This window comes from Lepidothrix coronata, unplaced genomic scaffold (genome assembly GCF_001604755.1).
Source record: "Lepidothrix coronata isolate B3197 unplaced genomic scaffold, Lepidothrix_coronata-1.0 Scaffold8, whole genome shotgun sequence".
Lineage (NCBI taxonomy): Eukaryota > Metazoa > Chordata > Aves > Passeriformes > Pipridae > Lepidothrix > Lepidothrix coronata.
The window spans coordinates 5578970-5605168 of record NW_016690188.1 but is presented as its reverse complement, the minus strand read 5'-3'; the positions used below and the strand labels follow the sequence as shown (position 1 = coordinate 5605168).

General features: G+C 42.8%; 1 protein-coding gene across 2 annotated transcripts in view; it reads left to right on the top strand.

Moving 5' to 3' along the window:
- SUFU (SUFU negative regulator of hedgehog signaling) overlaps positions 1-26199 on the top strand; it is a 97918-nt gene that overhangs the window by 6586 nt on the left and 65133 nt on the right. For both annotated transcript variants that reach the window (XM_017803710.1, XM_017803704.1), the window contains exon 3: positions 23187-23323. In XM_017803710.1, coding sequence (XP_017659199.1) covers positions 23187-23323 — 137 coding nt within the window. The remainder of the gene's footprint in view (positions 1-23186; positions 23324-26199) is intronic.

The window sequence follows — 26199 nt, the reverse complement described above, 5'->3', positions numbered from 1 at the left end:
TAGACCAAGCAGGCAGCGTGAGCTAATCTTACCCTTGTCTTTCTTTAATTGACCTTGCTTCCTAACTCCAGTTAAAGTGAGTAGCAGTAGCTAAGCAGACATGATCTCAGGGCTGTGAACATGGCCTTTTATCCAGCCAGAAATGCCACAAAGTTTCTGCTGTTGCTGTTTATTGAAACTCTCTATGCATTGTTTCATAGTTGCAGGGTAAATGTCCTTGACGAATGTTGCAGCAAAGGCCCCAGTTTGCTCACCCAAGCTTTCCTCCTTTTGTTTGTCTTGGTTAAGATTCAGCCACCATTTTTTTTTCACCCAAATGCTTCTCTTGCAACAGCAGCAGTCAGGCAGTCTCTTTAACCTTACCCATGTCCTCAAGGCAGTTTCTCCTGTTTTGTTTTTCCTCCTTGTGTTTGTGATTACAGAACTGCTTTTCAGAAGACAAGTCTCTTAAGACTGGAGTTTATACAGGACTCCAGTGTCACAGGGATGTGCCTGGGACATTTAACCAACACGTCTAACAACTAACTCCAGTCATTAGTAGCAGGGGCAGAGGAAAAGTAGGGCAAGTGAAAGAAATGAAATTAAAGGCTTCCTTCCCTTGCTTCTGCAAGAGACCCTAGCATGGACATGCAGGCCTTCACATGGTGCCTTTGTTCTCAGATCGTGATATTTCATCTATGCCACTGAAAATCTGAGGTTGCCAAGATTAGATGACCTATGTTTGCCCACCTTGTGATGAGACTGATTTTAGAGAGAGTAGAGCTGTGCTGACTTATTTTCTTTGGTGACTTGTCAGCCCGAGTTTTTCCCATAATGAGACTGTTCTCTTTGCTCAGACTCTTTTCTGATGGTTTTGGGTTAGAGCGGGGAGTGGACATGAGGGTCTCAGCTGAAGACATGAAGGGTGTTGTGGTTTTATGAATGAAGATGCAAATTCTGTAAAGACACAGCTTCCTTTGTCCTGGTACGTGCTCTGACTTCTCACTCCTAAAACCTGTTGTGCTTTTATAGTGGAAAACTTGGGGGTGGAGGATCGAAAGTGTCACACAGGTGGAATGTCACAACTTTACATCACTTCCTGGCATGAGACCTCCTAACTCTTCATACTGTCATATGGTTTGGTCTGGAAATTTGGATTGGGGTAGTGGGACATGCCTTTTGCTGGTTTCAGGGCACAGGAATTAAACTCCCATCTCTAGACACAAGCTGCAGGTGATTTCCAAGGCTTGCTGAATGAAGCAGGAGGAAAGCCTGTGCCATGCTTTGGGAGGTCTGAAGTCCCCGACTGCCCTGCCTGGATGTGATCCTGGGCAGAAGCTTAAGGGAGCTGGTGTGCCTTGGCTGCCCCTGGCACCACACTGCCAGAGGCTGCTGCAGCTGGGCACTGCATGCAAATAGTAAGCCATCATTGCTGTGCTGCTTTTGGGATATTGGCTGCAACCTCTTCAGCACAGGCCTGCTCAGATCCATCAAAGTGATCTCTGTGTCCTGAGTACGTGCATATGTTTCCCTTCTCTCTGTGTGGCCGGAACAGCCTTCCTGGCTCCAGAGCACTTGCCCTGAGATGTTAAGCTGTCTGCAGTCACCTTTAATTTGGCCTCATTCTTGGGGCTACAAAACTTAATACTACTTGTGCTGTCAAGTGGGTGGGTTCTGCTCTTGTGTCCAAAAGTCTTAATATACAATTATGCATGTGGTAGACCTGTCAAGACCTACACATCTCTTAAAACACTGAAGCCGAAGTTATCACCAGGTAGGTGAGCACTGTAGACTGCCCGAGAGACGATTTTCAAAGGAGCTGAGCACTTGCCAGCAATTCTTACTCCCAAGAGCAATTGCTGTTCGCCAACTACTCTTGAAATGTGATGGCAATGGGAACTGCACTTCACCAGACCAGACCTAGTGCACACTGCAGGAGTGTGGTGGATTTCCTGTGCACTCAGGAAGCTCTTGTTCTCCAACAGGGAGTTTAATAAAGCTTTTGTTTAAGAAAATGGGTATCAGTCTCTTTGTTGCTTGAAGGGCTTTGGGGTTCTACTGTCCCAGGTAAAACATGCTGCAGAATGGTTGGCAGGAACATAGGGTGACAGGGAAGTTGTTTAAATCTTTGCCATATTTCCTTTAAAGCTGGTGTGGCACTGAACTCTGCTCATCTGCCCTGACCCCCGGAGATAGGAGTGAGTCTGTGGGTTTTTTTGTTTCTCAGCTCTTTCTGCAAAGACTGGAGAGATGGATCTGCTTGTGACAGTCAGCAAGGTTCCTACAATAGGGATGTGCTTCCATAACCTTGCTGTCCTTCATCCTTTAGAAAGGGAAGAACTGACAAAGGTCTTTTTAGTTGTCCGTCTTGACTTTGGGTAATGCATAGCTTATTTCTTGTGGGCCTCCTCTGGTAATACAGTACAATCTAGAACAATTATAATGCAGTATTAAATGAAAAGGACTTTTCGATTTTGTTGAGTGAACTAACACTGAATTAGAGCCCCCTGTATTTTTATTTATAATGGAATAGCAAACAGATGTAGCAAATAATGTGAAAATGTTGACTTTAATTTATATTTTTTAATAAGAACCTGAAAAGTCTGAAGTGGAGCTCTCCCTGTGCCTCCTTGTTGACAGATTTATTTTCAGTTAAAGCAGCACTGTTTCCTGCTCTGCTTAAATGTCAGCTATGCTCTGCTTACAGAACTGGTCTGGCTTTAAGAATCCACAGAATAACATGGAAGAAATCTAAGAATTCCGAACAGGGAAACCTTTTTCATTTAAAACCCCTCAGTGTTTCATGGTATAATTGCAACCATGACACCAGCTGTGCTGGGTTGATAGCTCTAAAAATCCTAAATCATGACGTCATGACAGCATTAGGGAACCACAGGCCTTTCGGTGGGATTTCATGCCAAGCTGCTTGCATGGAAATAAGTCTCTCCAGTTGAATATGTTGCACAACTTGAATGGCAGCAGAAATCCTTCCAGGATGCTTTTGCAAGTTATACTCTGTTTTTAGCTTTTTTTTTATCTCCTTTCAAATCAAAACAAATGTGTAACTTCTTGAATCTATTCAGCAGGGTTAAAGTAGAGCCTTTTATCAGACTGTTCTTGCTTTCTGAGGAGATTCTGCACTGCAGTGGTGAGTGTGTGTGCAGCGTGTCAGCGGGCAGGGACCATCTGGCCAGTTCCGTTGCAGGAGAGGAGATGACGGGTCCTGTGCCCTTCTGCACCCCTTGCCAGCAGCAACACCCACAGCAATGCCAGCAGTAGGGAACGTATCCCTGTGCATCTGCACAAAGCACCGTGCCTCAGCTGGCAATTGCAGATTCGTGCTCCGATGCCAGGCCGTCGGCAAAAAGCACACACATTTATTTCAGCGCCAGGTGCATCAGAAAAAATCCCAAAGTATGCAGCCCGAATCACACAAGTTTCATAACTTTAAACAACTCTCTAATTACAGATTCAAGGATTATCTCACCTGTTCCAGCCCATTTTCCACCCACCCCCTTGAATTGCTTCAAAGGTCATAAAGCAACCCCTGATGCCGGGCATTAATGTCTTTCTTGCTATGTTCTTCTCTTGACTCCTTGGTTCTGGCACGGCTTCCTGCCTTCTGGAACTGGTTCAAGGCCTAAACCCAGTCCCGTGGACCTGTTTTATCGTCTTTCTCGCTTTCTATCTGCCTCCTCACAAGTGCAAGTAACCATCTCTGTTTTTATCAAAATTCTTGCCTGTAAAGAATCTTCACAAGAAATTATAAACTATGCACTTTCCCTTGAGAACTTCCAACCTTACTAAAATACATGGGTTTTATGGCTAGCACTCTCCTTCTAAAATGCTTAGTCTAAAATACATAAATTCTATGGCTAACAATTTCTAAAAAAGTACTTAATTTTACAGCTCCACGTGGAGAACAGGTGCTTGAGGAGGGCAGCATCAGCAGACTTAGCCAGAATCTGACTCCATCAGTGGCAACATCAGCTTCAGCTACTGCTGAAGGCCATCTTTGCATTGGTCTTCACTGACAAGACCAGCCTCTAGGAATCTCTGGCCCAGGAGACCAGGCTATAGGAATGTTGGAAGGAAGACTTTGTCTTGGTTAAGGAGGACTGGGTTATAGAACACCAAGGAAAACCTTATATCCACAATCCATGGGCCCTGATGGGATGCATCCACGAGTGCTGAGGGAGCTGGTAGACAGCATAACTAGGCCGTTCACGATTGTCTTTGGAAGGTTGTGGGGTTCGGTGCCTGAAGACTGGAATAAAAGAAATGTCACCTCAGTTTTCAAAAAGGGCAAGAAGGAGGACCCAGGGAACTATGAGTCAGTCAGCTTCACATCAATCCCTGGAAAGGTGATGGAGCCACTCATTCTGGAGGCTGTCTCTATTTACAAGGATGACAAAAAGGTGATCAGGAACAGTCAGCATGGATTCACTAAAGGTGAATTGGGCTTGACCAACCTGGCTTTCCAGGATGAAACAACTACCTGGATGGGTGAAGGGAGAGCAGTGGATATTGTCTACCTTGACTTCAACAAGGCTTTCAACATTGTCTCTCACAACATACTCATAGGCAAACTCAGGATGAGTGGACAGTGAGGTGGATTGAAAACTGGCTGAACAGCCAGAGGGCCATAATCAGTGGCACAGGGTTTAGTTGGAGGCCTGTCACTAGTGGTGTCCCCCAAGGTTCAATACTGGGCCCAATATTGTTTAACTTCTCCATCAATGACTTGGTTGAAGGGGTTGATGCCTCCTCAGCAAGTTCACTTATGACACAAAGCTGCCAGGAGGGACAGACACTGATCTCTTCTCTGTGGTGACCAGTGACAGGATCTGAGGGAATGTCCTGAAGTTGCCTCAGGGAGGTTTAGGTTGGCTATCAGAAAAAGGTTCTTCATCCAGAGGGTTGTTGGGTGCTGGAACAGGCTCCCCAGGGAAGTGGTCACAGCACCAAGCCTGACAGAGTTCAAAAAGCGCTTGGATAATACTCTCGGGCACATGGTGTGGCTCTTGGGGATGGATGGTCCTGTGCAGGGCCAGGAGTTGGACTCAGTGATCCTTGTGGGTTCCTTCCAAGTCAGCATATTCTGTGATTCTCTGATTTTGTGATACCCCAGAATGCTGTGCAGCCCTTCAGAAGGGCCTCAACAGATTGGAGGGATGGGCAGAGAAGAACTGTCTGAAATTCAGCAAAGGCAAATGCGGGATCCTTCAACTGGGGAGGAATAACCCCAGACACCAGTACAGGTTGGGGGCTGACCTGTTGGAATTTAGTTCTGCAGGAATGACCTGGGGGTCCTGGTAGACAACAAGCTGTGCATCAGCCAGCAGTGTGTCCTTGTGATCAAGAAGGCCAATGGTATCCTGGGGTACATTAGGAAGAGATTGCCAGCAGGTCAAGGGAGGTGATCCTGTCCCTCTACTCTGCCCTAGTGAGTCCCAATCTGAAGTGCTGTGCCCAGTTCTGTCCTCCTCAGTACAAGAGAGACATGGAGTGAGTCCATGTGGATGATTAAGGAACTGGAGCATCTCTCTTATGAGGAAAGGCTGAGAGAGCTGGACCTGTTCAACCTGGAGAAGAAATGTCTGAGAGAGGACCTCATCATTGTCTAAGTGTCTGAAGGGAGGATGTCAAGAGGATGGTGCCAGACTTTTCTCGGTGGTGCCAAGCAGTAGGACAAGAGGCAATGGGCAGAAACTGACGCATGGGAAGTTCCACCTGAATATGAGGAAGAATTCATATTCAACTTCCTGTGCAGGTGACCAAGCACTGGAACAGATTGCCCAGAGAAGATGTGGAGTTTCCCTCACTGGAGATATTCAAGAACTGTCTGGCTGCAGTTCTGTACCATATGCTCTAGGATTACCCTGCTTGAGCAGGAGGTTGGACCAAGTGACCCACTGTGGTCTCTTCCAGCCTTATCCATTCTGTGGTACTGCAGTGCCAGGATGTATTCCAGCCCTGGATTGTGCTGACACAGGGGTTTGTAGGGTTGTCCAGGGAGCTAAGAAGGGATGTGTGTTTTCATCAGACTGACTTCTGTCACCAGTTTGCTCTAAGGCCAAGGCTGAATCTTCACTTAACTGTTCTGGCATTTCAGTGCTCACCCTTTTTGTTAACAATTTAAAGAAGTACATGGAAAATGAAAACCATGATGTGATAGAATTCCTGAACACCTTCAATAGTCTTATTTGTATTAAAATTGCAGGATTGTAATTCAGAGCTACGATAGAAAGCAAAGCTTAAGTTATGACTGGGTTAAGAGATAAGATTTTTATTTGTGGCCTTCCCACATCCCAAGAAGAAACAGATCAGCTGTGTTTTGATGTTTACTACACCATCCTCAGATTGACAAGTGTGGTGGGGTTTGGGGTTTTTTTGGTTTTGTTTTTTTCCATGGTGGCTGGCCAGGAGCTGAAGTGCAGCATCCCATTTGCATAAACCCAAAGAGATTACAGCTGCCTTCATCTCTATTACAGATGCAGGGTACCACCCGCTGAGACAACAGGTTCCAACTTGCTGTGGTCCTTTTGATTTGTGCTGCTTACCATTTGGATCAGGAGGGAGCGGTGCATGCCGGGATAATGTGTTGTCTCTGTGGGTGGTGCCTCCCTATTAAAGGTGAGGGTAAGCATGAGCCTTTCAAGATCTCCAGTCCAGCTTGTGTTCTGCTTGCTTGTATAGATCCTCTGAATGATCTTAACTTGTAAAAGGGCAAGGATGCTTGTTAGAGCCGGGTAGAAGAAAAAGGAGCGCAAAACTGGATCAGGTAACAAATGCAAGGCTTGCAGAGGGGTGGATGTTTTCTGGAAGGCTTTTTCTGAGTATAAAAGGAGTTTGAAAAGAGTATTTAGAAAATAGCCTGAAAGTTGGAACGAGTGCTCTCTTTCTTTTGAGTGCGTGCTGGCTTCTCCTTTGAACCTGCATGAATATGGGACAGAGTGGTGCTGACAGCTGTCACTTTAGTGGCCTCTTAGTTCTGTAGCCTTTCATAAATGTAAAAGCTCACTGCCCTCAGCTTGCCAGCCTTTAGCCTTAAATTTTGCTATTTAATGGGTCCCTAAGTGATTTATAAACCACATGCCTAAAGAACTGCTGAAATATTACACCAAACTCCAAAGTGACAGTGAATGCTTTAAAAATGGTGAAGACTGACTCTGCCCCTCTTTGTTTTCATGAAAATGGGATACAATAGGGGGCCTTTTGGAAGACAGTAAGTTAGAGAGAGGTGGTGTTTGTTGTGGATCCATATTTCAGACAAGATTTTTAGAATTCAGTATGTCTACCTTGAGAGATTAAAGATCAAATCACTTTAGTTTGGGAGTTGAGCCTGGAATTCAAAGAAAATAGTTTAAAAGTCAAGGTTTTCTTCCATTTTTCATGGTGTCCAGTTGCTTTCAAGTGTAATGTTGAAGCATATTTCACACAGAGGAACCTGAGGACTTTCTTAAATAATTGCATAGATATGTAAACCCTTCCTTATTCATCCTTGTTCTGTTTTCTAGGCTGTTAGCTCTGAAGTTAAAGGACACCTGCTGTGTCAGGGATGGCTGTGTGGTAGCTACTTCAGCACATGGAACAGGGAAATAAGGTTGAGTGCTGGGGACATATCCTCAAACTGAAGATCAGGAAACAGTGGTTCTGTTCCTGGGTCAGACTTTGTGATGCTGATGATGTGAAGGGTTGTTTGTAGAGGTTTACAGTCACCCTGAAAGGCTTCTTCTAGGTCTCCATAACTTCCTGCTTTGTGTTGCCTTGGCTTCATCTGGGGGAATTGAACTTAAGCCAGTGTACTGAAGAAATCTTTCTTCTTCATACAGTTGCTGGAGGTGGAGCATCTGCCCCAGCTAAAGGGAATAACGTGGATGAGGATATTAGTGAGCATCAGTTTAGGAAAGAGGTACAAGAGTTAGGACTTGGAGGAGAGAGAGTCCCAGGTGGGGACCATACTCTGGGCTTCCTTTTTCTTCCTAGGTTTTGTTTGTCTATCAAAGACTGACCACGAATGTAATGCTTATTTTTTGTTTGGTCTTTTGTCAGGCAGAGGGAAGGAGAAGGTTCATGGCAGAGTGGGAAGGAAGAGACAATGGAATTAGGGAATTCTGTGACAAAAAAAGATATTTTCTTTTAATGATAGCTTATTTGAGAATCTGTCAGAGTTGGAATGAGTAGTTTAGCTGCAGGGGGGACAAGATCTGGTTTTTAATGGATTTGTCTCATTGATGCTGAAAAGTCAGAGAAGAAACTCTCTAGACTCATTTTGAGTATAGAAAGTCAAAAAGGACACACAGTTATTGCAGTGCCAGGTCCATTGGAGAAAATCCCAGAGGGTGCATCTGGAATCACACAGGTTTCATAACTTTATACCATTCTCTAATTACAGATTCAAGGATTACTTCACGTGTCCCACCCCATTTTCCCCCACAGCATGCCCCCCTCAAATCACTTGTTTTTCCCTTGACTCCGTGGTTCTGGTGCAGTTTTCTGCCTTCTGGACCTGGTTCAAGACCTAAACCCAGTCTTGTCTCATCTGTTTTGTCTTCTTTCTCACTTTTATCATCTCTTCATGGGTGCAAGCAACCGTCTCTGTTTTATCAAAATTCTTGCCTGTGACAAATCTTTTCAAGAAATTATAAACTATGCACTTTCCCTTGGGAACTTCCAACCTTACTAAAATATATGGGTTCTTTACGAGAGCTAAAATATATGAGAGCTAACACTCTACTTTTAAAATTCTTAATCTAAAATACATAGAATTTATCTATGGCTAACAATTTCTAGTAAAGTACTTAATTTTACGGCTAAATTGTGGTTAGATTTTTTCATGCCTATAAAGATAATGGGTTAGACTGAGCTTTTCACAAAATGAAGGTACTTTAAATAAGCCTCTCCTGTGTGGGTTGTCTGGTGTCTGGTAATACAGTTGTGCTTCTACTGAAACTTGATTACTGTGAGCACCTGTACATCCTTCTGTTCTGTCTGGCTGTTTGGTTTTGCGTACTTTGTAGAGATGTGACATTTTGGAGACAAGTCTTCCTTTGAAGGACTTGATTGAATTTGACCAATGAGTTAAAAAATTATGGAGACATTTTAAAGAAGCATATGCACAAATGTTATCTTGTAAAGTTTAATTCTCTATTTCCCAGGCAAAAAAACCAGTTAAACCAAGCATTATGCCTGTTTAGGTGCCCCATTGAGGGTGTCCCTTGAATGACTTTGCAATGCACCAGAACCCTCTAAGCCTTGTGTTTGACTGCTGGAGGCAGACCTCCCTTGAAGCTACGGTCACCAAAGGGAAATATTTTTTCCTCCTCCCAGGCACTGCACACTTGACTTCCAAATGTCATTTGTTGGCGGTAGTTAGTACCCTTAATGAAATGAAAGACGTGGGCCACCTACGGAGAGCAGCGCTCTTCGTGCTGAGGTCTTTCTGTGTTTGCCTGCACAGGTTGTGGGATGAGACTATGCTCGGACTGTGCTAGATTTGGAATGTTTTTTTGAAACATTGAAGGAAATTCATTTAGCATTTACAAGAAGGACTGCTTTCAATCAAAGAAAATGGGGAAAAAAATTGGAAGTAGGTTTATAGCTGAGCATTACTGAAGGCAAGCCCCACTTCCTGTTTAGTAGTGCATCTGCCTGTACATCCCAGTAAAATGAGCCTCTCACTGCCATGCAGGGGAAGGGACATAGTGCTCAAACTGGATGATTTTTTTTTTTTTTGGCCAGCAGAACTTCCATATTTATGATCTTGGCACATGGAAGGAGAGTTGATCTGAGGCAGAGCTTCTTTACTCTCACCTCCCAGCTGGGTTAGTGCTGGATGATGTGGGAGAGCTTTCAAACTCTGCTCTCCCATCAAGTTCAGCCTACCAGGAGGAGTAGTGACTGGGGAGGATCAAAATTTGGTCTTCTGGTGAAAGATTGCTTTATGAGATAAAGATCTGTTTAGGATGTTCTAAAAATTAAGAATTAAAAGATTTTTTTTTTTCAGTGGGACACGAAGGTAAAAGCATTTTTGAGCTGTGTGACCATACCAGCTGCGAGATCAAAGGATAGTTGACTTTTTTAATCTATTTGCTCCCTGGAATAGGGGTACAAACAAAGTGGATATTTGAAGAGGTAGAGCTGAATGTTATTAGTCCCCTTTTTTTTTCCTCAGCCCAGATTTAGTGGTGGGAACATGCCTTCCGGACTAGTACTAGAATAGTACATGTTACTTGATGAGACAATGGTTACAATTGGTAGCAACAAATAATTGGTAATAAAGTTGCCAATGTTATTTGATATTTAAGCAATTGGTGTTTCTCTCTTCTAAGCTGGAAACTCCATAGCGATTACCTAACTCCGCTGCCTCTCTACTGTCATCTCAATTTTGAATCGAGGCCCAATAGGCAGTGACACCAGGCTAACAAAAGAGGGCTGCAAATCTTGGTGGTCTCCCATTCAGATGGTATTCCCTTCCTTGGACAAAGGGGTGACTAGGGCTCCTGAGTGCCACTCTGCCTCCAGGGTTGGTAAACAAGGAATGGATCGCTGGTGGGAGGCATTTTTTGATCACTTGACAAAGCTGGGTAGATGGGATACCACCTGACAAAGGGCTGAGGTTTAAAGGAAGATTTTGCAAGGGCTCTTAAGAACAAAAAGGAAGAAAAAAAAGAGGCCAAAAAACTGGCTTTTTTTGCAGGCTGTAAACAGGGTGGGCGGAGGTGAAGGGGGACCCAGCCATTCTTGGGGAGCTCTGATTTAAGCTCGGAGGATAGAGACAAGGGAAGGAGGGAAGGGTGCACAGATGGCTCATTGTTTTGTCTAGCTCAGCATTCTTACACTGCCTAAGCTAAGGGCAATTGTTTTAAAATCCTTTATGCAAAGAGTGCTCTTTGCTTTCCAGCTATCCCTGGTCCCTGTAAACTGTAAACTAGAGGGGCTGGTCTTTAGCACCCATTTATTTTGGATGGTCAGTGCTCTGTCCAAGGGGCCCTGGGCGGTTGCTGGGCTGCTGGAGTGGGAGGAAAGAGTAGGTTTCTGGGAAATGCACTGCAGCATCTGTGGACAAGGCGAGAACAAAAGGATGTGCGCGGAGGGACTGATGCAGAGCACGGTCTGGCTCAGGGGCCTTTACCAAAACCGTAAAATGCATCATGAAACTGGCACATACCTTACCTGCAATGATATCTGATGTACAGTATAGTTTTCTGATAGGGTTTGGGGTTTTTTTGTAGCAAATAATTCATTAGTATATAGATATACTGCCATTTCTATACTGTTATTCTTTCTACCTCTCCAGTTGCACTGGCACAGCTCCTTCCCCTCCTCCCCTGTGAATTGTTGTGGCCTTTCTGGAGCAGGGGCCCTTTTTGGCATAGTCGACAAAAATAAACCATAAAGGCAGCTGTTGTTATGAATAAGGCTCAACAGGGGAATTTTACCAGTAGAACTACGGCAATATAATTATACTGGTAGACTAGTTACAGTAAATTTCCTCATGAAGACAAGCCTTAAGTTGACATTTCCTAGCTAAGTTGAATCCATATGTATAACCTTATTACGCAAAAATAATATGTCTCTGGGCCTTGAATTCCTTTTTACCCAGAAGAGTAACATTAAGCAGAAAAGCAAAGAATTTAGTGTTCAGAGATAGATGAGGGATTTTCTGTAGCAGAGTGGCTGTGATGAGCTGTACGCTGAACTCTGTTTTACTGGGCTGGTTATTCCTCCTAAAGTGGTCAGGAACGTGAGGAGCGTGTTTCTGCTTACTGCACTAAAAAGCAGTACTGAAATATGCTGTAACCTGACATCTCTCTCCCAGCTTCATTCCTGTTTGAAAGACAAGCTGAGCTATTTTGCAGTTTCCATAACTGAAGTGGTTTGGCTGAGAGGCAACACTATTCTGCCGCTATTAGAATTTTTAGGGGTAAGCCTGGAGCCACTGAAAGGAAGGTGGGGAATGATGATTTCTTTCTTCTTTTGTTTGATTTTTAAGAAGCAAAGACCTATTTTATCCTTTTGGATTTTGTCTTACAACAAGTGGAGTTTGTGTAATGTTCACAAGCCAAGTGTTTATTTCTGTAGAACAAAAATATCAGCCTACCTCTGGAAGTTTCAAATGCTTTAAAGGAAAGATAGTCTTACAGGAGAAGCTTAACATTTAAAGGCCGATTGAAAAAGAAAGTATCTAGAGTAGACTTTTCATTGCAGCTGTCTCGTGTTTCCCTTTTGGGAGTCTTTAACCAGCAATCTGGTGCTTTCTTTTCCCTGCAATTACAGCACAAGCTCCAAGGGCCTTTCATTGCCTGTTTAATTGATTAAGATCTCTCATGGTGCTCATCAGTATATTTTTGAGTGTACCCTTTGCAATGAAATGAGACTATGTAACAGCTCCTCAGGTAAGGCAGTATTGTCTTGATTTCTATAGCTAATGAAGTGAAAGATCAGGGATTAAATTCCAGATCCATCATGATCAGAAAATCATAGAATACTTTGGGTTGGAAGGGACCTTAAAAGATCATCTAGTTCCAACTCCTCTGCCATGGGCAGGGACACCTTCCACTAGACCAGGTTGCTCAAAGTCCTATCCAACCTGGCCTTGAACAATTCCAGGGACAGGACAACCATAACTTCCCTGGGCAACCTGTGCCGGTGCCTCACCAGCCTCACAGTAAAGAATTTCCTCCTAATATCTAATCTAAACCTATCCTCTATCAGTTTAAAACCATTCCCTCTTGTCACGTCACTACATGCCCCTGTCAAAAGTGCCTCCCCAGTTCTCTTGTAGCCCCTTTAGGAAGGTGCTCTAAGGTTTCCCTGGAGCCTTTTCTCCAGGCTGAGCAGGTCCAACTCTCTCAGCATATTTCCGGTCCTCTGAGCATCTTCATGGCCCTCCTCAGGACTCACTCCAACAAGTCCATTTTCTTCTTATGATGGGAGACCCAAAGCAGCACTCCAGCTAGGATCTTGTAAGAGCAGAGGGGCAGAATCACCTCCCTCGACCTGCTGGCCACACTTCCTGTGGTGCAACCCAGGGCATACCTGACTTTCTGGGCTGCAGGCACACATTGCCAGGTTTTCATCAACAATACTTGTGCCCACAGCCTCCTTAAAATCTGTTGGATTTCAGGCTTCTAAAGCTCCTAAATACCTTTTATGCCTCAAGCTCATTTATTGCGCAGTGGAGAATGAATTATATGCGAGTTCTAAAAATGTACTCAAGGGTATGCTAAAGTTTTTTCTTGTGTGATTTTTCTTAACATGTTCTTTAGCCAGCAGGAAAGTAATGGGTGACACCAGTGTTTATATTCTATGTAACATAATGGAGCCCTGATCCTCATTTGAGACCTTTAGGCAATGCTGAAAAAAAATAACTCTATCTGTCACTGTAGTTTCTGGCTTTGGGTTTTTCTCTTATTCTTCCCACTCTCCCATACTGCTTTTGAAAGCCGCTTTTGTTATGCGAATGGTTCCTCCCGGCAGCTGCAGAACTTTCCACAGCAGGAGCTAGGAAGGAGCCAGCAGACACTGCAAGGAAAGTTGGTGCCCTTCTCCCAGCTGCTCACCAAGCACAGCAATGCCGTCCTTCCCAGCCACACAGGCTCAAACTGGCCCTTTGCTTATGTTCTCTTGCCTGGTGAGGTTGCAGCTGAGCCCTTAGGTGAAGTTGTGGAGGTGCATTACCATTCCCTGTGTATCAGAGCTGAGGATTCAGTTCCTATATGAAACAAGATCCATGTGCAGATGAAAGGTTGTGTTCCCTAGTGCACTGTGTCGTGCAGTGACTGTGTGCTTTGTTTGCAGAATCACCTTCAGCTCAGGCCAAACGTGAGCACTGTTCTGCTGGACCATGTAGAAATGAAGGATGAGTAGTTCTGAGGTGCAGCATAGAGAGCTTAAGTGAAATGTTAAAGTACAGATCTTTATAAGTTTTGTATTTCACTGGTGCCCTGGCCCTTGTTCTGTGAATGCAATAGTAAATCCTTATTGTACTCCTAGCCTTTTCTTTCCAGATCCTTTCAGTGGGCATTAAGATGATGCAGCTCTGCCGGAACTTCCCCAGACCATTGCAGTGAGGCTGTTTGCACTTTCTTTGCCAAGAAGCACAGCCTCACTTGTGGTGCTGGTTGTGGTGGTTTAGAAACTGCTCTCAGGGACACCTGGGCTGGGTTGAGACTGGTTCTGCTGGCCATGAGGTGGGAGGCCGTATTGGTGGCTCTGTGGAGAAATGTGTGAGCCCTTGAGCTGAAACACATGATCAGTACTCTAGTTACTTAATTTCACATAGATTTATTTATTTTTAATAAGTTATTTTGGTAATCATGAGGGTGAAATGGTTTGATCTTCTCAGTTTAACTATGACTGTAATGGGAGACTAAACCATCACCTACTGGTATAGCTCATCCATGCACCATAAAATCAAGAAAATAAAATGTAAACTGCCCTCATGTGAACATCTTTTGCTGGAGTGGGGAGTGACACATTCCATGCAACCTCCTGTTTCATATTTTGTTGTTTTAGTTATTTCCCTTGTTCATTTGTCCATGCTGTGCAGAATGTGGAGTTAATTTCCCAGTTTTTGTGACCTTGATAAATGGAGTATATAAGCATTTCCTATATGGTGAGTGTGTCACATTGCTCTTTGAAGCAAGGAAGTATCATTATTTACATCTGAAAATCAAATTCCTGAGTAACTTGTTGAGGAGGATGAGAACTTTGTAGCAGACAAGAGATTCAGACTTAGCTTGCGTGGGTGCTGTTTTAGCACTTTAAGAGTCATCTGAAGTTTCCTGACTTAGTAATGAAGCAGATTGATCCTTTTGGCACCAACAGGGCCTTTGCAGCCTTTTCTTCTTGGTCTACCTGCACTATCCCTATGTGTGTGACTGTGTGTTGGCACTCTCCAGAGTGAGACAATAATGCTTCCAAGCCTCTAGAGCTCAAAGGAATTAACCTCCAGCAGCTAAACGTGATCCTGTCCTCCTTCCAAATGCTACTACTTTCATGACAGGGACAGCAAGCAGCAACCTCAAAGAAGCAACCCCTAAACTACCTTAACTTGCAGCCCAACAACATTAAAGTGACCAGAAAACTGGTGGTGGTTTACTTTAACATCCTTGGCTGAAGATAGTGTAGTTCAGGAGCTGTTTCCCATGTAGCTGGGCAGAAGCTGAATACAGTAACCACTGCTCTCAAAATGAGTTTAACTTAAGTGTTTGAGAATTACCAGCTGTGGGTCCTGCCAGCTCAGTTCTGGATACAGGGTACCAGTAGTAAAAGTTCATCCCTGTGTTCTTGGCTGTGATGCTTCATAGGATCACTTGGGTTGGAAGGGACCTCTGAAAGTTTCCAACTGATGCTTTCTCAGAGGGCTGACTTCCCTGGATTGCATCCCTGGATCCTATTCCAGAGTTTGATCACTATCTAGTGACATTACATAAGACAGTTATGTCTACAGAGTTAGGAATAAGGTTGACTTGACTCTCTAGTATGAAGGTTTAGAGGAAAAATCAATTTATCTGTCGTGTCAACATTTGTTATTTACAGAAATGATTTGGTAAAAACAAAATCTAAACTGTGAGTCTGCAGGCTTAAGGGCAAGATTGTCACCAGATGAGTTTTGAAGAAGCTGAATAGTAAAATCTTTGAAATCTGTGTTGTGTATATGTAGTGAAACTGTAACTTGTCTCCTCTTCCCCTCTGCCTTGTAATAGCCCTTCACTCTCTGAATGGTAGGTCAGTGAATCACAGCTCTATTTTCATACTGGCCAGCACAAATCAATTCACAAATTTTACTCAGATCAATCTCAATGTAAGCTTTCTAAGTGGATCCTAGATGAGCATTTCAGAAAGCTGAGAAACCCATCACCAAATAACTGCAGAGTGAGTGCCTCTGCATATGTTTGGATTTAGATGTTGGAATAAATCTCTAAAAACAATTTAACTTGCTGTTTCTAGAAGAGTTTTCCATTTGGTTGATGGCTTACACATTTGATATGAGGTACTGCAAGAGAAAGCTCTAAGCAGCAGCTGCCATGGGCTGACATCTCTGAGCACTATGTCACTTGCTTTCTAACCTTGATTTTATATGAAGAGAAATCTTTGAACATGGGTTCCTATTATAGTTGTATTTGCCCTGCTTATGCTTGATTTTCCTTAAATCGAGCTAGAAAGGAGCCCAGTAAGATCGTGTGTGCAAGTTTGGGGTGGCAAGAGCTCATGGAATTTCCTGTCGAGCACTGTGAAGAGATAACCATCTGACATCCAGATAACCACCCCTGCTTCTCTCAAATGTCTTTATGTGACGTGATGCTTTTTTGAATGCCAGGAAACAATCCAGGAGAATATGTGAGTAAGCAGGTAGGTTTTGATTGAAATAACTTTTCTGGATACTTTTTAAATCTTTTATGTAAGGAGGCTGCTGTGACTGTTTTCTTATGAAATTGCTTCACAGGAACCTCCCAGCTTGCCGTCGGGGTTCTCGGACGAGAGTTTTATACTGTTTGACAGCTGCACTAAAAACAACTGTTTCCTGTTAGGCAAGATGCTGGAAGAGCTAGGTAGAGTCCCTCCTATTTTTTTTTCCCTCTGAAGCTCTGGAATCTGAGAGTCATTAGCTTATAGTGGGTAGATATTGTGGAGCTTGAATTCTGAAGACCGACTGTGCATAATCTTGTTCGGGGCACAACAGCTCTTGCTCGATGTCCTTCCTAGGAGATGGAAAAACTAAAGTATTTGGCTCAGTGGCTGTAACAGCCTGCTGGAGGCTTCTTCTTGGGTTTTAAAGAGGAGGTCACCCTTTGTGTTGCTTGTTTGTAAGCAGATGTGGGCAGTGAAAGGGAAGTGATTCTCATGATTTCTCTCAGTGAGGACCTGTGAAGTCAGTCAGTGGGTACCCTGATGCTTTTTGTTATGCCAGTCCTCTGTGTTGCTAACAGTAGTCTCTTTGCTAGCTAATGGAAAAATCTGGGATGGGTACTGGCTCTGCAGTCTTACACTATTGAGGATTGGGCTCTGAAGTGCTTTGGTGTTGTCAAGCAGAGTGGTGGATACTGCCCCTCAGCTTGGTTTGACCAGTGTCTCAAACTTCTAAAAGGTCCTAATAGGCTGGTCTGGAGTACTGAAAGCTGTGGATTGGCAATTGCTGTGTTGGGGTTTTTTTGGGGGGTGGGATGTGTATTGGGGGTAGAATTAAAACTGCTTACTTGATGGAAATAACAGCAGCTCTTCCTGATATCAGGCTTAGGAATGTAGTGATACTACAGCATGTAGTGATTTCTGCAGCCTTCAAAATGGTATTGGAGCAGCTCGCCAGCAGCAGAGCTTTGTCTCTGTAGAAGATGTAGGGACATGCAATTAGGGAGTTGAAGCAAAAGGCATCTTAAGTGGCTTCACGAAAGTAGTGGTGATGGAGCTGAAAACTGAAGCTGGGACAAGTCAGTCCAGAGTACTGTGAGCCTCCCCTCACTTCCCAGAAGAGACCTGGCTTATCTCCCTGGAGCCGCTGGGAGTGCAGCTAAGACTTCTGAAAGTGCAGTCCTAACCATCCCCAAACACCCTGAAAGGGCTTTCTTGTTGTTCCCTGGCTGAAATAATCACAGTGAAGGGCCAGCATTTCCCTACCTAAACTCCCATTTTCGGGATGGGTTCACCTAATATATTTATATACACGTACTCTTAAACTCTCAAAAAAATAAACATCTAGTACACTCTGTTCCTTGTCCAGAGCTGTGTAGCTTTCAAAAACAGAATTGCAGAAATACAGCCATTTGCACTGCAGTGAGGCAAACCTTCTCTCCTTCCTTGCAGAAGTGAGAATGAAAATGCTTTGGCAAATAGCTTTGATTTAAACTGAAAAGCCTCTGGTTTTCAGAGCTGCTTTTAAAGCAAAGGGCTACTTTGGCTTTTGATCCTCTTAAGCTGGGTTATTTGATGTGAAAAACACCCTGGGTACTCTGCTGCAGAGGGGAGCAGCTTTTCAGTTCTCTGTGTGTGGCTTCAGGAGAGGCCTGGCAGAGCACAGGGTGGCGGGGGGCTCGGGGGGCCCTGCTGCACGGCTCTGTAAATAAAGGGGCCTCTATTTCTTTGGATTCTTTTGCTGGAACTAAATATCATGATCAGTGAAACTCTTACCTCATTAAAGGAACAAGCCAGACTCCTCCAGCATATGAGCAGTGTTGTAGCGTGGTTTGTTCTGCTGAGCTGATTTGCTGAACAGATAAAGGGAGCTTTAACCCAAAGAATGGCATGTAATATATGACCTTGGCTTTCAAAAGGTTTATTTTTGTTCATGCGACAAAATAAGGTTTTAATATTAAATATAGGGTTGGATTTGACTTGGCAGATACCAGAGCCTTCCATTACCGCTGTAGTCATAATATAAAACTATCTGATATGTGCCAGTGGCCATGCAGCAAGCCAAGAATTTCTCCATCAGTGTTTATTTTTGTGAAAACTTAGCTGGTTGCTTTGCAATTGGGTTGCCTATAAAGGTGATGTGTCCTTGTGTTGGAGGGGGCAAAGCAGTGGTGGGCACAATATGACCCATGCTGACTCTTTATAGTTAGCATCTTTAGTCTTGGGGCAATATATGGATTTATTTTTTTTTCCTTCTTAGCATTTTAGAAGTGTTTACAAGAAACTTTCATGCAAAACTGCAGGGTTCACCAGAACCAAGACGTAAAACTATTTGAAATATTCAGATCTGTTAGTACAGAAAGTTAATGCTGTGTTTCAGCTTGTGAAGCTGGGGCCACGCACGGATACAAAGTACTAATTTTGAGGTTTCCTTCCTGCACACCCTCAGATCATCATCTTGCTGTAAAACTGAGGCGCTTTTGGACTGCTACATTGTAATAGTTTTGCTGAAGAAATGACCTGCAAAACACTTCAGTGTTGAGATGCTGAACTGAGCTCCAAAGCCTTTGATCTAAATTGGCTTTAGTCTGAATCAGTTACCTTCAGATTAAACAAACAAACAAAACCACAAAAACAAACAAAGAAAACCACCACCCCACCAAAACAACAACAACAAAAAAAACCAAACGACCTAACTGTGACCAAAAAATCCCACCCTCATCTCCCTAGCTTGCAGAGAAACCAACCCAAAATAATTCCAGAATCTTGCTGCTGTGCATCACAAAGTGTGTAATCAAAGTCTGTTGCCTCTGCAGCTGACAGAGGAGTTGGGGTTAGACTGACCTGCTGTGGACACTTTGCTGGCTGTGGAAGGGAGCAAGTTAGAACAGGTGCAGGTAGCAGTGAACTTGGGAAGGTCAGTGGAGGAAGAGGTAACAGCTTCCATGTGCTTTAGCAGGACTTCATCCATCTATGGGTTATCCTCACCTCTCTACTCATTTTTTTGTGGAAATGAGGCTTGTTTGGTCTTTCTCGTCTGGAATTCTTGTTTGGTTTTTTTAGCTTGTTCTTTCACTGTGGCTGGCTGAAGGTGGTTGACTTCTCTGGAAGTTTTCTGGAAGTTTGAGGGAAATTTGGAACTTGTGGGAAGAAGCATGAGTGTGAACACATACAAGCCTGCAAGGTGTGGTCCTTTTTTCATTCAGTTCCTTGTCATCCCCCCTAAGATAATTCTCAAGCAGTGTACTCTGCAAGGAGGAGGCTGCCATGAGATTCCAGTGTTTCCACATGGAATATGAGGGAGAAGCCTCTTTGTCCTTGTGAAGGATAATAAACCATTTGCTCTGTCTTCCATTGGCACATGTATCTGGAGATCTTGGGCTTCTAACTGGGCAAAATCATTTCCCATGCATTTGATGGCTGTGCCTACTACTTGCCTCTCCACCAGGAGACTGATGCATCCTTACACTGGCAAATTTTGGAGTTAGGGCTAGTGTAAGCACTTGCATCCAAGTGAAAAGGACTTCCATAAGAGAAGCCAAGCTGCATAACTTGGCTACTGGATACTTCTCGGTGATTTTCATTAGACCAAGGGTCAGAAGCATGTGGCAAGGTTACCAGGTTTGTGTAGCTCCTGAAGCTCGTGTCTGCCTCCATTCTCAGGTGCATCCTCCTAACCTTGGCCAGGAGCTCTGATCCTGGATTACGGTCCATTGTTCAGTGACAGAAATGTCATGGCAGCTGTTGAAACTACATTCAATTTACTGTCAAATAAAAGACCTTTTTGGAGGATAAAAGCAAAAGCTTTGGAAAAAATACTAGCTGAAAATTACTGTCCTAATTACATTCTGAATATTAATATTTCTTCCTCTGAAAGACTCGTCTAAATTAGACACAAAAAGTTACCAAAATAATCACAAGTTTTTAAAGCCATGTGTCACAATTTCCTCAAAACCAGATTACTAACCTAAAATTAAACAGATCAAAGACTTTTACTTTATAGACTGTTACTTCAGAACAGCTGCTTAGAGCAAGTGAATTGCATGCATTCAAATTTTCCCTGTAACAAAGCTGTGTATTTTCAGCAAACTGTGACCATTAACTATTCAAAAACATTTTAAATCTAATCTTTAAATCTTATGTGCAAATAGGATTTTTCTAATATTTAACTGGTAATTTAAGAATTTGAAAATTATAATCATTGTATACTGATGCTGCTGTATATTCTGAGTTATTTTTGGAAGATACATATGGATTCTTCAGGAATTTTTTAAAATCTTAGAAGAGAAGTAACTTAGTGCTTGTTTCCTTATCTTTTATTCTGTTTAGTAGTTCTCTGTTTTAGAGACTTTCACTACTATATGAACAAGTTGATGTAAGTGACGTCGCCTGTCAGTTTTACTGATTTGTGACTACTGTTATGTTGCTGAGGAGCAATGTTCTCCTAAATGTTGCTTTGATGGATACTCACCTGAACACTTCTGTTAATCAGTAACTTTCATAGGGATCAATATAGAGCATGCGTGGTCTTCCTTTTAACAGTTACTTTTGAGAAGCAGAGATCCAAGAAGTTAAAAAAAAAGCCCACTAAACTCTAGCTCATTGCATATTAGAAGTAAAGCTGTGTTGTTTCAGAACATGCCTTGAAAGGAGGAAATTCAATAGGGAGCCATCTTACTTTCCAAAAAATTTAACTGTGAAAGATCCGCTTGAAGGCTTTTTGTTGACTTTGATCTTTCTTAAAATTGACCCATTCATAATGTGTTTCAGTTTCTGGTTTTTCCTGGAATCAATCCTTGAAAATTATCCACTTTGAAGCGTTTTTGTTTCTCCCTTTAAGAAATATTTGTATTTTTCCTTTGCTAGCTGATATGTGAAACTAATAAAATACTAGAGGGGTGCTTGGATGTACAAAGTACAACTTTGCATTGGTGAGGCTGTCACTGTACTGTGTCAGTCTGTTTGGTAGACCTCCATGATTGCAGGACACAGGATTCACTGCACATCCAGATTCCTGGATGGCTGGTTACTCAATAATCTCTTGCTTTGTTTGAGAACCAAATGTAATGATTGTTGCTTAAAGGTGTATTTCTTTCCTAAAAGAGGTTTTATATGTACCAGCTGAGCATTCTGAAATGGGTTTTCTGCCCTGTTCATAGAGAATTTGCTTCTGTAGTATTAATTCTCAAATTCTTTGTTGAGGATAATGTTGAGAGAAATAAAAATGGGCATGCTTGTATATTGTTATACTAATATTTGCTATATTGTTTACTCCTCTATTGCAGATGTCAGAATGACTTTCAATACTTCATTGTTTTCAATCACAGATTTTTTTTTCCAAATTTTTTTCCTTAGCATTTAAAAAAAAAAGAAGCTTTCACTCAAAACAGGAGGGTTCAGCATAAAGCAAACTATGTGGAATATTCAGATCTCTTAACACAGAAACTTAATGCTGTGTTGCAGCTTTCAGGTTTTGTACCTGGGGCCACATGCAGATAAAAAATACTAATTTTGAGGTTTCCTTCCTGCATATGCTCTATCTCAGATCGTCTGAGATGCATTGTAATTGTAATTACTGTTGTTACCATTTTGGGCTGTCCCATAGTCTAGTTCTGTCATAGGGTTTGTTTCTCAGCTACTTTTATTACAACATTTGATAGTCAACTACAATCACACTTTCCTTGGAGAATCCTCAGAGTTACTTTGCATGGTGGATTTGCATCAATGCTTAAGTCTGATCAGTTTTAAGACTCGTCCTTGTCATTATAAATCATTTCTGCTTCAAACCCGTATGACTGGAACAGTCCTTCCAACACTTGCAGCTGGTCACTGCACTGCTGGTGAGCTGTGTTTTTCAAATGGAAAGTGCTTTTGTTACTTTCTAGACTGCTCTGTTTGTCTGCTTTTAGAAGTAGTACAGTGTTATTAAACCTTTATGCATCATATCTTTCATATGTGCCAGCAAGGTATGAGCATCCAAGACATTTGCAAACTTTCTCCAGAGAATTTGCCAGTGGCTGCAGGTGTTGGAGATTTGAACTTGCAGAATGTTACTAGTTTATGAAAGCTTCTGTAAGGTGTCTTTATGCTCAGTGTAAATCCTTCCTTCTTTCCTCTGCCTTTGTGGAACAGTTACAGCAAATGAGCGAGGGATGAAATGACAGTGGTAGGAATCACATAAATGTTCCCAACTTGCTTTCAAGTTTGCAAGCTTATATATTTCTCCATGAGGTTTCTTATTTTCCACAGGCAAATGTGGCATTTTTAGCTGCTGGGGATTTAGGAATTAGTGCATTGTGGGAGAGGTTATTAACTTTCTGCCTGCATCTCCTTGTTTCTCCCTCCCCTGCTGACCATCCGCAACATAGAAATTGTGTGTTGTTCATCAGAATGTTCAGCTGTTTCAACCCAGAAAACTTCTACCCAGTACTTCAGTTGCATCCCACTTCTCAATGCATAGAAATTTTTATTCACAAGGGTGGAATAACATTATTTTCTGTTATGCACTTTCTTCGGTGTTCCCATTTAGCTATCAGTGCAAAACTTACAATGATGTTTCAAAAACAAATTCAGGTTGCTGAAAATCCCACCAGTCCCAGGAAAGAAGTCATGGTTCCAAGACTGCATTATTCTAACTGAAAACACTACTCTGATAGTTATCTTTGAAATTGTATTGCCTCAGCTAATCTAACCATGTTATGCCATTTGAGCCAAAGTAGGCTGAAAGAGAAGTTCTAAATTTATCTTTTCTATGAGGAGAACACTCATCCTTTTTCCACGGTCCTAAGCTTAAAGCCTGCTCTGGTTACAAGAAGTATGTTGTGACTTTTTCTTTTCGTTCCCTCCAGGTTTACGGGAACAGATGGACCAAGTGGTTTCGGATTTGAGCTGACATTTCGACTGAAGAGAGAAACAGGGGAGTCGGCGCCGCCCACGTGGCCAGCAGAGCTGATGCAGGGCTTGGCCAGATACGTCTTCCAGTCAGGTACCGCAGGGTTCGATACACGGCCTCGCTTTTTCCTGCTCTGGTTCTGAAGGGGCACATCTGTTACACCGTGTGACGCTTTTCTCATCGGCACCCAATCAAATCTTAAGAATTGTCGTTTTGTGGGAACCCAAAAGAATGTGTTCCTTCCATCAGCCCAGCTTGCTGGGACAGAATGCACTGCTGTTCAGGTAACTGCAAGTCCCAAGTACTGAAAAGCTGAAGGTACAGAACAGCCAGTAACTATAGGAATTCTGCCCAGTGACTCTTTGTTTCTTTTCTGCATAGTTGGATTCATCTTCTCTCAGCAAGAAAAGCACATTTGCTTATCCTGAATGGCTCAGGAGCAGCCATCTGATAAAGTCTCACTTCTCAGCAGAAGGGTTATAACTTCCAAAAACATTGCAGCTCCTTCACAACCAAATCTCTTCCAATGGTTCCTGCAGTTGAGGAGTAGCAATGTATGTAAACACAGAGCTCTTGAGATGTGAAAATATAAAAGTCCTAAGGGATGCTAAGGCTGAGAGGGCCAAGGAATTAACAATTGTGAATCATTAATGCAGATAGAGACTTGCCAGAAAACTGGGAACCAAGGTGCCTACAAATGACCCTCTTGCACTGTTCTTTCAGGGTTTCATGTATATCAGTAGACTGAATGTTGGTTTCAGTGTTAGCACATGAAGACTTGTGGAATGGCTAAGTTCCTAATGTACTTAAAAGGCACTTTGCAGCATCACAAGATCTGAATGAAAATATTTGAAGAACATTTTTTAACCTAGTTTGAGGTCCTTTGCAGGTAAAGTACCTTCTAAATCAATGATTATCGAATTTCTAACATTTGGTACCTGCTCTACTAGTTAATAAATTGCTCAGTAACTTCTGATTCTGTCACTGGTTTTCAGTCAGCTGGCTGACTCTCAAAGGGAAAAGGTCTGGATAAGAACAGGATTGCTCAGCTAACATCTGTGACAAATCTCTGAGGCAGTGGCAACTCTTGTGGGGTATTTTTCTAAATATTCACTGACGTAGACCAGTGCCAGCACAGACAATTGCTTGTCTTTTTGTAACCTTTGCTGTGTAGCTGTCTTCACCATTTGCCATCCAAAATTTGGCTCACCTTTCTGTCTTGATTTTTGCTACTGTTAAGCATCTGAATCCATGTGACTGTCATTATTTTTGCCATTGTTTGAGGTTCCCATTCCTGCCTAAAATTGTATTGTATAATAGCTCTTTGATACTGACCATGCAGCGATGAATTCATACCCACATTTTCTGTGCAATGATTGCAGAGTCCAAAGAAAACATCTGTGTCTAAAGTCTCCCTCTTAGATATAAAATAACATACATGTTTCATGTTAACTTACCTTACGTTAAGGCCTTTTTGGAGGCTTTTAAATTTTCTAGTCCATGGTAGGTTCTCTTAACTGTCTTTTTGATAGAGTAGTTTCCATGCCTTCTGTTCACCCACTAAGCAGCCTCTCTATAGCAGTTGCTTGTTTGTCTCTGTCTTTTCGTGGGTGAGAGAAGGTCTGCAGAGTGAAACAGGATTTGGTAAGGTACTTTAGGGCAAACTTCTTGGTGACTAAGCTGGCATTTGAGGCAGAGACTTCCCTTGTTTGGTTCCTGCCCTAATGTAGTCCCTCCTTTTTGACCTCAAAGCCAAAGAACTGTTTTTAGACTGAAAAGAGTGGTTGTGCCCATACATATCAATCTGGCGTGAACTTCTCAGGCCCTCCAGTGTTATCCACTGCTTATCCATGCTGGTTTTGACTTTCTATCCACCATGACTCTTTAAAGGCACTGCTCCAATACACGCTAACAGATTCTAGCCTCTGGGTGTTTAGCTCTCAATTTGCATTATGAAAAACAAGAGTGTATGAATCATAAATTGACTTTTTTCTTTTACTATGAAATGGGGTATGAGCCAACACTACATTTATTGGACAATGGGCAAACCACATGCTGGGTTACCTTAGGAAGAGCATGAGCAACAGATTAAGGGAAGTTATTAACTCTTTGGCATGGCACTGGGGAGGCCTCACTTAAAATACTGTGTTCTGGTTTGGGCCTTCCAGTTTAAGAGATACTGAAAAACTGGAGGTAGTCCAAGGTGGTCAGGGTCCGAGGGCACATAAGCTATGAGGAGAGCTGGGGGAGCAGGGTCGGTTTAGCCTGGGAAGAGAAGGCCAGGGTGATCTAATCAGAGCCTACAGCTGTTGGGAGAGTAGTTACAAGATTGTGGGGTCAAGCCCTAGATAATACATCAAGGGACTACAGCTCTGAATTGCAGTGTGGGAGGCCCTGGAAGGGCTTCAGGGAAAATTCATGCACAAGGAGAGTTGGAAAGGACAGGGAATGGTTTATAAGAGAGATGCTGGATCTCTGTTTCCGAAAATGTTCGGAACTTGGTTCAAAAGAGCCAAGTTGGCCCTGATCTAGCATTGGTGATGGCTCCACTTCAAATAGGCAGGCTGGACAAGAGACCTGCAGAGGCTTCTTAAAATATTACAGAAGTGTTGGATTTTTTTTTTCCATAGTGCTTTATGCCCTTAAGCAAGCAGCTCTGTGCTATCACCAAGTGTTACTAACCATTCCTTGCCTTGTAAAAAGGGAATCTGTGTGCTGTTGCAACAAGTGAACAAGCTCTAGTTTTATTTCAGTACAAATTGGATATCATATGTCTTTTGAATAGAAACCTTCTCAGACTCAAATCTTCTAAAGATATCAAGGTTAATCCTGACAAGATGGTGCATTTAAAACTAAGACTTGTGATAGGGCATACTCTATCGTGTTTCTTCTTGATCTCTCAGGGCCATACCAGTTGACCACAGTTAGGTGCAGTAAGCTTCTAATTTAGTCAAAGCACTCTCACTCCA